Here is a 14,879-nt window from a genome sequence, read left to right on the forward strand (position 1 = left end):
CGTGATCTTGGCTCACTGCAAGCTCCGCCTCCCGAGTTCACACCATTCTCCTGTCTCAGCCTCCGGAGTAGCTGGGACTACAGGCGCCCGCCACCTCGCCCAGCTAATTTTTTGTATTTTTAGTAGAGACGGGGTTTCATCGTGGTCTCGATCTCCTGACCTTGTGATCTGCCCGCCTTGGCCTCCCAAAGTGCTGGGATTACAGGCGTGAGCCACCGCACCCGGCCTATTTAAAGATTTTATTGCAAATCCCCTTAAGAGGATTTCTTAATTACTTTTTAATTCTTAAACCTATATTCACTACTACAGTTATTTAAAGATACTTTAACAATTTAAGAGCCTATTAAGATGCCAATGATAGTAACAACATAGTAAAAAACCAAAAACTGTATTAAAACTTACATGTACATCAAATCTTAATATAAAGATAAGGGAAATGATTAATAGAATTTCAAAGTCTAAGGAAATAACAATACTTAAAGATAAATCAGAACTTTAAGTTGACACATATGCATGCATATTACATCTAAGGTTCTTAAACTTGGCTGAACTGAGTTTGAATCTTGGTACTTACTAGCAACTTAATTTCCCTAAGCTTCAGTTTTTCTTTCTTTTTTTTTTTTTTGAGACACAGTCTCACTCTGTTGCCTATGCTGGAGTGCAGTGGTGTGATCTTGGCTGACTGCAAACTCCGCCTGCTGGGTTCAAGCGATTCTCTTGCCTCAGCCTCCCAAGTAGCTGGGATTACAGGCATGCACCACCATGCCCGGCTAATTTTTGTACTTTAGTAGAGATGGGTTTGACCATGTTGGCCAGGCTGGTCTCGAACTCTGATTTCAAGTGATCCGCCGCCCGCCTCTGCCTGCCAAAGTGCTGGGATTACAGGCGTGAGCCACAGCTCCCGGACAGTTTGTTTTTCAACAGAAAAATAGAGGTGGGAAAAGGACTTATTTAAAGTATAATTATAATTAGCCCATGAGATAAAGTATATTTACCATTTATTATAGAAGTTGGTGCATGGTAAAAGCTCAATAAATGTAAATAAATTGATATTAGTTGATTTCTCACCAATCTTCGTTCTACATTAGAATTGAAAATTTTGGTCAGGCGCAGTGGCTCACGCCTGTAAAACCAACACTTTGAGAGGCCGATGCAGGTGGATCACTTGAGGTCAGGAGTTCAAGAGCAGCCTGGTCAATATGGTGAAACCCCATCTCTACTAAAAATACAAAAATTAGCTGGGTGTGGTGGCAGGTGCCTGTAATCCCAGTTACTCAGAAGGCTGAGGCAGGAGAATCGCTTGAACCTGGGAGGTGGAAGTTGCAGTGAGCCGAGATCAAGCCACTGCACTCCAGCCTGGACGACTGAGTGAGATTCTCTCTCTCAAAAAAAAAGAAAATTTGACTAAATATTTCTAGAGCTGCTCAATGGTAAAAGCTATTTTGAATTTCTTTAAATTACTTTATATTCCTAGACATTTGAACTTTGAGAATGACTTGCTGTTATGGTAACTGCTAAAAACCCAATGCTCACTTTCAGAAGGACTTGAGGAACCATGTTCCTAATCAAGAGTTTATATAGTCTGTTTGGAACTATATCATGTATGACACATATCAAACAACACACTAAAGGGCTAAGTTAATCAGCTAATCAAGTTGCAACATTAATAAATTATATAAACAACTTATCACAACAAATACTTTGAAAGAATAGCAATAAGGAAATAATACTATATTTAAAAAGTAAAATGTTTTGTTATCATACATCTAAAATTCTTCTAAAGTAAAATTTACTTCTAAAGTAAAATTCTAAAGTAGAATTTTAAGATGTACAGTATTCTCTCCTTTACTAATATGAGGGGTAAGAACTAGAGTTAAGTAAAATTAATTATATCTTTGTCCTACTCTATAATCTTACCAATATGTTAATATATTTTACATTGCAGAATTAAGTATTAACCTAATTCACCCTTGCCTTATTTATTTTACCTTCAACATAAGAAAATTAAGACAAACTTTGACTTAGGAAAATATAATATTTAAATTTAAGATGGGTACATCATCTTGAATAAAGAAAATATAATTACTGCCATATAGTTCAAAACACATAACCTTCATAAAAATGGAAATTTTTACATGAAGATAATTTTTGTACTTGTTGGCTGATTTAAAAGTTAAAACTTATTAATAAAAGAATATTGTACAATGTGGTAGGTATTAATGCCTAACACAAATTAAATTTTATTTGTTTACATTCATATTATATATTAAAAGATAATTTCTAAGCCAATTTTCTAAGTTTCATGCAAACTTTGTAAAAGACTAATTTAACAAATACTTCAGTGAAATAAAATTTGATGTCCCTTAACACCTACAAGTTCCTTTTAGAGCTGTTTCTACATTCTTTAAAAAAAAAAAAAAGTTCTAACATAACTGAACTGATCAGTAACACAGATTTCATAACTGCAAACTATGCACTTAATTAGGAACATTATAATGCTAGTTACAGAACCCTACATCTTAAAAATGTTATTCCCAGTTCACCAGTTTCATCATTATTATTCATAATCATACTTCACATTCTAAAATCTGTTTTTACCCAGATTATAAATTAGAATTCCAAATGAACTACAAGAATTTATTCATAATTTATAACAACTTTCAATGCTAATAATACAAAATTAATTTGTGCCTACCAACTGAAGACATAAAAACCCAAATTAAAGAACAAAGAGCCTAACTCCTTAAAATATTTCCCAGAATTTTAATTTTCTTTAAGAAAACTAAGGCATTCCTCCTCTGCACAATGATACCTATATACATATCAGAGGAGCCTCGAAGGCAATATGACAATTCTATAACCATTCGAAGTCATACACATGCCCAATAAAATTCCTGATTTCAGTAATCTTATTCCACATTTAAAAAGATTCAGTAAAGATCAGGAAGACTAAAGGCTCACAAAAGAAGAAAGGAAACTGAGATAGCATAATTGGGATGGGAGAAGGGGAGGAGAATATGACAAGAGGCAACAGACAACAGTAAGGAAAAAAATGTTGCAATCAAGAGACAGAGGACTGGCCTGCCTTTGAATATCACTCCAGCTACATCTTAGTTCTTGGTCTTCATCCACTGTCAACAGCCATTCTGGCTGCATTTCTGAACTGGGCTCTCATGGAGGTGATACATTCACCAGCCATCTTTAGGAAGGTAAATGATTAATTGCACTGTTTTCCCACTGCTGCAAGGACAATGAAAGGGAAAGTAAACTTGTGCACCTCATTTCATATCTAGTTGTAATTTTCCACACAACAATAAACAGAAACATATACTTCAAGGTTATCAGGCCTTTTTTTCTCTCTGTGTGTGTGTGTGTGTGTGTGTGTGTGTGTGTGTGGGTGGGTGGGTGGTGTGGCTGTGTGCTTTCATTAAGAAAGTTAATGCAAAAATTCCAATCTTCAAATCATCAAGTCACAATAATTTTAATGCACCTTAATCTTCTTACCACAAATATTATAATATGGAATACTTAGTTTTCTCTGAAAATCCCATTTAATTGGAAATACTTAAGTTGATCTCATAAAATTATAAATTAAAAAAGCAGTGTGATTTAAAATTTCCAGACATGAAAATCACCAGCAGGAAAATTTTAAGTACAATCTTATATGAATAATTCTAAAGCCTACAAAGAAATTCCACTTTGAGATCCCCTACCCAAGTCACAACACACGGTGGTTTTGATACCAAAGGTTTAAAATAAAGGATTGTGGCAACTTTATTTCTTTGCCTTTGCAATATGACAAAAAAGAAGAGGGGGAAACACACTTTTGTGTGTTAGTGCTATTGGGCTTAGTTAATTCACTTCCAAAAGACCTCAAGAAATGGGTAATTTTACAAAGATAGTTCTAAAATGGAAAAGTACAAAGTCTATGTTTTTGGAGGGGTATATAAAGAAGTTGAGCACACAGATTAAAGAGAAATTATTACAGATATATTTCTTAACCCACCTGCTATCAGGTCATCAAGAGTGTCGGTAAGCGTCTGAGCTGGAGTTGCAACCATTAGTCCATCTGGTTCTTGAACTAACAGCCCCTGATCATGTCCAGTAATAGCAATCTGAGGCTGTCCTACTATCTGCTGATTACCTGATACTTTCTGAAGTTCAAGAGAATTTGTCCCATTAGAACCTAAGTCACTGGAAAAGTTACACTGTGGAGATGATAAAGGCTGGACTGGGACAAAATCAATCTGTTCTGCCGATGGTGGAGACTGTTGCTCATCATCAACATCATTATCTTTAAATAAGATTGTGTCAACCTGAGGTAACTCTGAAAAGTGATCCTCTGGGAGACTACCATCTCCTTCCCCTTCCGGGAAGACTCCTCTATGAGAGCACTGCTGGTGTAGAGACACTGTGTCTTTCTGACCTTTGGTTTCCAAGTATTCTTTGGTAAATTGCTGCTGTGTTTTCATCTGCAACTGCCTTTCCACTTTCTGCAGTTCTTTCAATATTTTCTTCTTCTTCTGGACTTGCTCTTCTCTGTTCTTTTTAAGTTCTTCTATCTTATCTTTGTTCAGAGGTTCACCTTGAATTAACTCCAGTGACTTAAGCTGTGCTTTTTCAATAGCACTAATTCTTTGTCCCAGTTCATTCAGCTTGCCTTCAGTCTCCTCAACTATGCACTCCAAAGGCTGGTATGGGTGAAAAGATGGCAGTAGGTCCTGATCTGCTACCTGGAGGGAACTGGACTTCTGCTTGGATGTACCTAAGCACATGAAAAATGTTTGAAAAAGTGCCATGCTAAAAAAAAAAAAAAAAAAAAAAAAAGAAAAAAAAAAAAAGAAAAAAAAAGAAAAGAAAAGAAAACCAGCCTCCCCTCCCACACACACGGACCTCCCTCCCAAAACCCTTATAACTAATGTTATAGAATGAATGTTCAGAGTCACACCAGAGTCACACCAGTGTTAGGCAGGTTAAAGCCTATAATCATCTACTTCACGCAGCACAAACTAGGATGTTGCTAATTCAAAAACTGTGAAGTTTTAAAAATTTACTCTTTAGGACAGGAGGATTTTGGAAATTAAGTCAGGGGCAGGGAAAAGGAAAACAAAGAGGCAAGAATCTCAAAATTCTGCTGATTAGATTGGACTTTTTAAAGAACACCAAATCTAAAGCAGTATCAAAATAGCACTGAAAATACCAGAAATGTTAACTGCCCATTTAGAACAATCATTCTTTTAGCAGTATTAACTCTGCGAGCAATGCAGAGTTAACGCAAAAGACCAAAACTTACAGATCAAAGTAGGGGAAAGTGTTTTTCAGTCAAAATATTTTTCTTCTTATATTGAAATATGTGAATCAGTTTTTTCAAGACATGTCTTTCTAAAATTCTCCATTAAATATACCTTTAACACATCTGTACCGGAACACTGTTAAACTTACTACACAATGGACAACTTGCATTTAAATGAACCTTCAAGTAAATTCTGTCTATGAGAGAAACAATAAGTGATCCTAGGAGAAAATCACACTTTCCATTTAGGGTTACTCATACTGACAGTATATGTTAACAAACAATGGCAATGTATATTATTTTAAGGTTTCAAATTACACTTAAGTTACTTCCTTTATAACAAATCAGCTGAAAAATAATTATCAATATTAATCCTAACATCTGGACATGAAATGAAGGACATAAATTTTTTGACATACAATACCTACTCTGAGGCAAATCTAAGTCTTAATCTTATTTAGAAGAAGTAGGACTAGGCTGGGCACAGTGGCTCATGCCTGTAATCCTAGCACTTTGGGAGGCAAAGGCAGGCGGATCACGAGGTCAGGAGATCGAGACCATCCTGGCTAACATGGTGAAACCCCGTCTCTACTAAAAATACAAAAAATTAGCCAGGCATGGTGGCGGGTGCCTGTACTCCCAGCTACTCAGGAGGCTGAGGCAGGAAAATGGTGTGAACCCGGGAGACGGAGCTTGCAGTGAGCCAAGATCACACCTGGGCAACAGAGCGAGACCATCTCAAACAAAAAAAAAAAAAAAAAAAAGAAGTAGGACTATTCAGCAACAAAAAGGAACAAACTACTGATTCATGCTACAACATGAGTGAACCTCAAAAACATTATACTAAGTGAAAGAAGCTAGACACAAAAGACCACACATGGTGTAATTCCACTCATATCAAAAGACCACACGTGGTGTAATTCTACTCATATCAAATCTACAGAGACAAGGCAAATCTATAGAGACAGGGACAGTAGTGGCTGCCTGAGGTTATAGCAGTGAATATGAGGATCAGTTGAAAACAGGTATAAGAGATCTTTTTGGGGAGATGGAAATGGTCTAAAACTAGATAGTGATGATGGTTACACAGCTCAGTAAATTTACTAAAATTCATTGTATTGCACATTTAAAACAAGGGAACTTTATGGTATGTAAATTAAACAATAAAGCTGTTTGAAAAAAAAGCCGGGTAAAAAAGTTATCTATTATTTTGAATTGCAGTCAACATATATGAATAACATAGGTAATTTGGGAATTTTTAAAATAAAATCATCCATTGTATTAAAAATGATTCTCAAGTCCAAAGGAAAAAAGGTCAGAGACAAAAAGTGTTCTGAATTTCAAAGGGTGACAAAACTACTAAAGAAAAAAAAATTAGAGATTCATCTACTTTTTTGCTAGAATAGAGATCTCAAAACTGCAGGTAGCTCAAACATATGCAACATGTGTCATCACTAAAAAAGTCTAAGTTTTTCCCCTACATACTGTCTTTAATAAGGTAAGATGACCACAATTTCAATATCACTGCAATCACTTCCAGAGGCTTAGTTATTCCTTAAATTGCAAAGTACATTGTCTATATTCAATTTATATATATATATATAGTTTTAAGAGATGGGGTCTTGCTATGTTGCTCAGCCTGGTCTTTAACTCCTGATCTCAAGTAATTCTCCAGCCTCAGCCTTCCTCAATTTATATTTCTATCTGAGCAAAATGATGGAAAAAGACTTTGTTCTTTCAGAGTAAAAGCCATTAGATTTGTGAGTTAATTTTATTATTACTTTCCTAAGACCACATAGGAGTCCCTGTTTTGATTTATGGCATTTGTTTAAAGTGCGTAATGACAATCAACAAGAAAAGGAAGGTAAATGGTCACAAATAGCAATGTACAAATCCACAACGATAACAAGGAAATATTCAGTCATGTGATAAATTCAATGACATCACTCGAGTACATTTAGAAGTTCTACAAAGACTGAATGGTCCTTTAAACATCCATTAGTTTCAAAACACCCTTGTATAGTTACTAATTTGTATTTAAGATTTAGGAAAACTAGCTAAGAGTTCAACACTAACCAGACTGGTTAGTAATTATGTTATGACCCCACTGGACATTCACATATTTAAAATCTTTATAAATAGTATAATCCAAAATAAGAGTAGAATTTTGAGGAAGTAACAGATAGGAATGGCCCTGTCTATCTTGTTAACAAATAATATGCAAGAAGCGTGGAACACAAGATTACTAAGAGTAACTTATTTAACTTAATATACAAACTATAAGCCCAGAACATATGTAGCATTAAAAATGGAAGATGGCAAAAGTGATGCATAAAAAGTGGTTCATCTCAAAATAGCCATGGAGTTAGTGGAATTGCCTAGATACACGTCAAAGCACTAACACAAGCTCTAACATCAAGAATAAAACAGATTGGTGAAAAACAGATAATGATTAGTCCTAGAAGCTAAAGCAACATCTACACTTTCTGGGTAGAGATTATGACAAGTATTCTTTTAGCAACAAAATTTTCAATAGGTAATAATTAGTATTATAAGATACCAGAAAATAAAAGGGTTCTATCTCCTTCAAACAGCTTACAGCGTCAGATACAAAGAAATCTATTCACTGGTATCAGTGAATGATATCATAAAGTACTATTTAGAAATATAGGTGGCCGGGTGCGGTGGCTCACGCCTATAATCCCAGCACTTTGGGAGGCCGAGATGGGTGGATCACATGACATCAGGAGTTGTAGACCAGCCTGACCAACATGAAAGAACCTCGTCTTTTCTAAAAAATGTAAAATTAGTTAGCCTGGTGTGGTGGTGCATGCTTGTAATCCCAGTTACTCAGGAGGCTGAAGCAAGAGAACTGCTTGAACCCGGGAGGCAGAAGTTGCAGTGAGCTGAGATTGTGCCAATGCACTCCAGCCTGGGCAACAAGAGTGAAACTCCGTCTCAAAAAAAAAAAAAAAAAAAGAAAGAAAGAAATATAGGTAAAGTCGCCATTTCATCTTTTTGGTTTGGTTTCTATCCTATTCCTTTGCCTCTCACTTTCCCTCCATTAACAAAACTAGAAAAAGTCTGTAGTAGAAGCCATGATCTAGTGACAGCTTAAACATGGCCTTTATTTTTTTATTGGCCTGAAGGAATGAGGTGGACATATATTAGCCAAATATTTTGTTTTTTATTGGATTGAGCTTAATCCTATCAATCATTTTTGTATCTAAAATAATTAGTGCATTGTACAATGGAAAAATAATGGTCAATGGGAAAAAAACATGATACACAGAAGGATCTAGACTAGATTTCATATTTCCTTACTTGGTTTTGTCTATAAAATTTAAACCTTGTTCTGCAATTCCCTTGCTTACATTATCACACAGTACCCTACTAGAATGATTTTTAAACAGCATTCCCAACTGGGTCTCAAATAGAAAATCAGGTTGAGAAAGTATAACTAAAAATAACACAGTGCATTAAATGTAGTAGAGTGTTTATTATCCACTGGAATTTCTGTTTTGATAAACAGATGTATGATGTGTCCTGGGCTTCAATATAAAATGTTTCTTATTGTGGTCATAGTCAAAAATGAAAGCCACTAACCTAGAACTGACTTATTTTTCCTTTATGTCTAAATATTCATCTGAAAATTTCCCACACTAACAGGACACATTATACATCTTTAACATAGCAATCACTTAACTGTGTTCAAATAAACATTTGTGTTACATGTTAACAGATTAATTCAGTCTTCTTCCTATTACTACAAGTAGTTATATGTTAAAAGATATTATCAAATTTGGGCATGTGTAAATCCACGTAAGAATGATTACATAATGGAAAGTGACTAAAGAATATTAGCAGTCAAGTTTCCAGAGGAATACTCAATACCATTCACTGTATATACAATTTTTCTATATAATTTTAATGATTTGATATAAAAATGTGAGAACTTTTCATGTCACTTACTCCAAAAAGCAACTCTAACATATAAAAGCAGCATGCTAATTTCTTACTTTACACTTCTGTTTTCAATCTCTTTCCCACCATTCTAGAATGCTACTTCTTGATTACTTTTTAAAAACATCTCTTTAATCATAATGTCTTTCTTAAAAATGCTTAAGAATTTTCTTCTGCCTTCAAAATAATCTATATTCTTAGCCTAGCACTCATTAATTTATTCAATAAGTACTTAAACATCTAATACAAGCAAGGCATGGTAGATCATATAAAGATGAGCAACATAAACCCTGCCCTTAAGGAGCTTACAGTCTAAGTGGGGAGATGATGCTCCAAAGAAATTCTTATGTAGATCCATAAAGGGACTGTACAAATATTTTCATCAAAGCATTGTTAGTGGGGGTGAGAAAATAGAGGCAATCGGGATATTTGTCACTGGGAGAAAGGACAAGTAAAAGCATGGAGGATATACAGGGTGTGAAGCACTATGCTACAGGTAGACACAATCTAGAGACAGGTGGATAAATCTTAAAAACAGTATTGAGTAAACAAAGGGAAAAAACAAAATGGAATCTGTAGCACAATACAATTTATATAAATTAAAAATACAAGGTAATCACCAGGTGTGGTGACTCACACCTGTAATCCTAGCACTTTGGGAGGCCGAGGCAGGCAGATCGCTTGAGCTCAGGACTTCAAGACCAGCCTGGGCAACATGGCAAAACCCCATCTCTACCAAAAACACAAAAAATTAGCCAAGTGTAGTGGCAGGGCGCCTGTAGTCCCAGCTACTTGCAGGGCTGAGGCAGGAGGATTGCTTGAACCTCGGAGGTTGGGGCTGCAGTGAGCTGAGACTGCGCCACTGTACTCCAGCCTGGGTGACAAAGTGAGACACTCTCTCAAAAAAAAAAAAAAAAAAAAAAATATATATATATATATATACACACACACACACACACACACACACACACATATAATAAATATTTTATAAGATTTTATAAGAACAAAAGAATATACACATCAAATACTGAAATGATTATCTATGGGGGAAGCAGGGGAATGGAAAGAGAAATAAAAGGGAATAAATGAAACGTAGAAGTTATGGTGATAAAGCACCAGAAATTGAGTATGATTAACTCAACCCTCTACACTTGAGGTCCCAAGTGGAGGGGAGGAAGCAAAAGTGACAAGAACTGGAAGAAAGATCCAATGAAGTACTCTAGAAGTTCAGAGAAGAGGAAATTACTCCTCAGGAGGGCTTGAGGTATACACAAAAGATGTGTTTTGTTTATCCTGACATAACTTTAAATGCTCTGCAGCAGATTAACTCTAAGTTACACAACTTGCAAAAGATCAAAATGAATCTTCTCTTAAAACCTCTGTAGAACCAGTTATAACAACACAACGGATTTACATTACTTATGTATCCTTTTCCATCTGAATGTTTGTAACTGCAGGTAATAAATAATGCTAGAAAACTGAGCACATTACTCTGAGTTTCATATTTTGTTTATGGACGTGATTCTGAGGCCTCTGTTAGATGCGACCTAGAATCTTGAATCCTTGAAAACCAACAACAGACAAGTGAGATCAAGTTGCCTAAATCGGGAGGATATGAATCAAGATGGACAGAGCCTGTACAACTGGTACACATGGGGCATAAAAGAAAAGAATATCTGAGTAGAACATATATCAAACACCTGGGTAAGATTTATGGGCATTAATACATTTTTAAAAGGATGAGGATATTAATAATAAAAAGATTTATTGAAAACAGACAGGAGTAAAATGTTATAAGAATCTGAAAAGATGATTGCTGGAAGAGGAGAAGAAGAGAGTCCTAGAGAATAAGAACCCTTTGTCCATCCCTAATCACATACACGACACAGAAGTAATATATGGACTTAGAGGAAACAAAAACAAAAGGGTCAAACAGCAATTTCACCACTCAAGGGAGCTCTTCCAGAGACATAAAAGAGAAGCCTGAAGAAGAAAAAGGAGCTTTAAGTATAAAAAAAAAAAAGTTATATCTTTAATTATTTAAGATAGGTTTTCCTATCCCGGTAATTCAGTGTGTTCTTTTCCATAATTAAATGGAATTTAATTTAATTCTTCCTAATTCATAGCAACATAATATTCTATGATATGTGTGATTTATACTAACATGACATTTTAACACAATGCATTATCGCAGTTTGATCCCGCATAAATAACTGTTAGATTGCCAATGCCATTTGGTTGATAGCAATAGCAAGTGCCCAAGTGTCTAAATACAAACGTTAATTAGGGATAACCCTAATAATTTAGTAAAATGAAAGATTCCTTAGAAAGGTAGCTCATGTTTATCCTATTTAGTAAGAAAACATCAAAATGCAGAAAATAAATAAATAGTCCAAGATATTTCAGTAAGCAAAAATATGGTTACTCACTAGAGTATAAACTTAAAACATCGGCCGGGCGTGGTGGCTCAAGCCTGTAATCCCAGCACTTTGGGAGGCCAAGACGGGCGGATCACGAGGGCAGGAGATCGAGACCATCCTGGCTAACACGGTGAAACCCCGTCTCTACTAAAAAATACAAAAAACTAGCCGGGTGAGGTGGTGGGCGCCTGTAGTCCCAGCTACCCGGGAGGCTGAGGCAGGAGAATGGCGTAAACCCGGGAGGCGGAGCTTGCAGTGAGCTGAGATCCGGCCACTGCACTCCAGCCTGGGCGACAGAGCAAGACTCCGTCTCAAAAAAAAAAAAAAAAAAAAAAGAAAAAAGAAACTTAAAAAATCACTACCTAAACATCTCAGATTATTTACATATTAAATCTAAATTTAAAATGTTTTTATTTCCTCTTGGCATACGTTGTATCTAGCTTATTTCTTGATTGTTTTGTGGATCTGCGTTATTTATTTATTTTTATTTATTTATTTTTCTGGACTGTCGCCCAGGCTGGGGTGCAGTGGTACAATCATAGCTCACTGCTGCCTGGATCTCCTGGGTGCAAGTGAGCTTTCTGCCTCAGTTTCCTGAGTAGCTGGGACTACAGGCACAGGCAACCATGCCTGGTTAATTTTTAAATTTTTTAAATAGAGACAGGTTCTCCTATGCTGGGCAGGCTGGTCGATCATTCTGCCTCGGCTTCCCAAAGCATTAGGATTACAGGTATGAGCCATGACACATAGCCTACTTTTATTCTTTTTCCAGGTTTTTTTTTTTTTTTTGGAGACAGGGTCTTGCTCGGTGGCCCAGACTGGGGTGCAATGGCACACTCATGACTCACTGCGGCCTCGGTCTCCCAGGCTCAAGTGATCCTCTCACTACAGACTCCCTAGTAGCAAGGACTACAGGCTTGTGCCACCACTCCTGGCTAACTTCTGTATTTTTTTGTAGAGACAGGGTTTCGCCATGTTGCCCAGGCTGATCTCAAACTCCTGGGCTCAAGCAATCCACCCACCTGTCCTGCCAAAGTGCGGAGATTATAGGTGTTGAGCCCCTGCGCCTGGCCCTAATTTTTTTCTGAGAGTCTCACTCCATCACCCTGGCTGGAGTGCAGTGGCAAGATCTTGGCTCATTGCAACCTCTGCCTCCTGGGTTCAAGTGATTCTCATGCCTCAGCCTCCCTAGTAGCTGGAATTACAGGCGCGCACTACCATGCCCAGCTAATTTTTGTATTTTTAGTAGAGATGGGGTTTCACCATGTTGGCCAGGCTGGTCTCAAACTCAAGTGACTGGCTTGCTTCAGCCTCCCAAAGTGTTGGGATTACAAGCGTGAGCCAACACACGTGGCCTCTATTTTTTTAAATGATTTTTTTTTTTTAGACGGAGTTTTGCTCTTGTTGCCCAGGCTGGAATGCAATAGCCTGAACTCAGCTCACTGCAACCTCCACCTCCTGGCTTCAAGCGATTCTCCTGCCTCAGCCTCCCGACTAGCTGGGATTACAGGCACCTGCCACCACACCTGGCTAAGTTTTTGTATTTTTAGTAGAGATGGGGTTTCACCATATTGGCCAGGCTGGTGACCTCAGGTGATCCATCCGCCTCAGCCTCTCAAAGTGCTGGGATTACAGGTGGGAGACACCATGCCCGGCCAGTGATTCTTATTTAGTACTGAATTTCCAAAGCCAAAGTTACTACACTCCTCTGTAAGGTTTAGACAAAAAAAAAACCAGAAAAAAAAAAAGAAAAAAAAAAAAAAAACAAAAACAGAGGCATTTAGCCTTAAATATTTTACTAAAGGTTAAATATCAGCTGATTATGATACTTATGGATGCATATTTAATTTGCTTTTTAATTGTTAAGATTAAAAACAGCAGGAAAATTTTGAATAGTTAGGTGTTCCATGAAAAACTGTTAGAATTAGCTTAAGTCAGAGAGACTACAGATATTTCATCTCTGAAATTAATAGTTTAGCCCTGGAGAAGGCCCCAATATTTTAAATTACTAAAATTGGCATAATTTGAAAGAAGTTTCTGTTGCTGTAACAGTCAACCCAAACCAACTTTTCTTAAATCAGTGTTACAGATATTAATATACACTTATATACCTCATTGTGATTTCAATATCTAGGTCTTGATTATCAAACACTAAATGAACTATGTTCGTAAGTTTGTTTTTATATAGTTTTAAACATCCTACATATTAACTATTTTCTTTATTTCAGGGAACTCAGATATTACAGCTATACATAATTATCAAGTGAAGGTACATTTATACATGAAGGTACTTTTCATTTACAAATATAAAGACAGCAGAAACATATCAGAGCTCATAAACTTGAGTTTTTTAAGTAGTTTACCCTCCTTCTTAATAGTCATTTGGATATTACTTGTATACATTTTATTTTGATAGTTTTTTTGTCCAGGTTCACATAGTGACAGATAATCTACTATATTCAGCATTGCATAAATGCAACTGAATGTAATTCTTAAACTTCTCACTCATTAACTGAATCAATGTTACAAAAACTTAACTAGATAGCAAATATGCATTTTCATTCTTCATATACTATTGGTTAGCTAAAGAATTATCAAATGAAAAATGAATGTCTGATAAACTATGGTTACTTTAATATAATTAAGAACTTGGCTTGTTTCTTAAGTATTTTCATCTGTGCCAGATGAAAGCCACATCTTCAGTATGTTAACAGGAAAATAATAAGAAGTCATTTTTCCTAACACTTATGTCTTTTCGGTTTTAGATAGTAAGACTATTTGCATTTGTCAGAATTATCTACCTCAATTAGCCATGGGTACACAGTAACTCTGTACCATTAAGGTACATTTCTGCATTTATTGATTAGGTGAAAAAATCCCCTTTTTAAGAAAAATAATTCAATAACTAACCTTTTTGCCCTCCTAAAAGGGCAGGAGAGTTCTCCTGTGAAGTTCTGTCAGGTTCCTGGGGAGGTACAACCATGGCAAGTGTATGCATTGGCACACGTGGAACCTAAAAAGTCAACTCAGAAAAAAATCATCTCAGACCAAAGAATAAAAGAAAGTCCCATAAATAAAACAGACATCCTGTTTTAGGTTATCTTCATATACCACCAAATGCACTTCTGTTTCCTAAAGCTTTTTTTAAAAAAGCTTTCACCAAACTATAATTTTTGAGACTAATGATTAGACAGTCAGGTAAT

At 36.1% G+C, this 14,879-nt stretch overlaps 2 protein-coding genes across 18 annotated transcripts in view; one reads left to right on the top strand and one right to left on the bottom strand.

Annotated features, from left to right (window-relative positions):
* Positions 1-14,879, top strand: part of PFDN1 (prefoldin subunit 1) — a 381,910-nt gene that overhangs the window by 121,108 nt on the left and 245,923 nt on the right. The gene's annotated exons all lie outside the window — the stretch shown is intronic.
* Positions 1-14,879, bottom strand: part of ANKHD1 (ankyrin repeat and KH domain containing 1) — a 142,822-nt gene that overhangs the window by 45,441 nt on the left and 82,502 nt on the right. For 12 of the 16 annotated variants that reach the window (XM_050794962.1, XM_050794961.1, XM_050794966.1 and 9 more), the window contains 2 exons: positions 14,587-14,689; positions 4,007-4,765 (listed from right to left, as the gene is read on the bottom strand). In XM_050794962.1, coding sequence (XP_050650919.1) covers positions 4,007-4,765; positions 14,587-14,689 — 862 coding nt within the window. The remainder of the gene's footprint in view (positions 1-4,006; positions 4,766-14,586; positions 14,690-14,879) is intronic. The other 4 variants (XM_050794974.1, XM_050794972.1, XM_050794959.1 and 1 more) reach the window with 3 other exon arrangements.

Source organism: Macaca thibetana, chromosome 6 (genome assembly GCF_024542745.1).
Source record: "Macaca thibetana thibetana isolate TM-01 chromosome 6, ASM2454274v1, whole genome shotgun sequence".
Classification (NCBI taxonomy): domain Eukaryota; kingdom Metazoa; phylum Chordata; class Mammalia; order Primates; family Cercopithecidae; genus Macaca; species Macaca thibetana.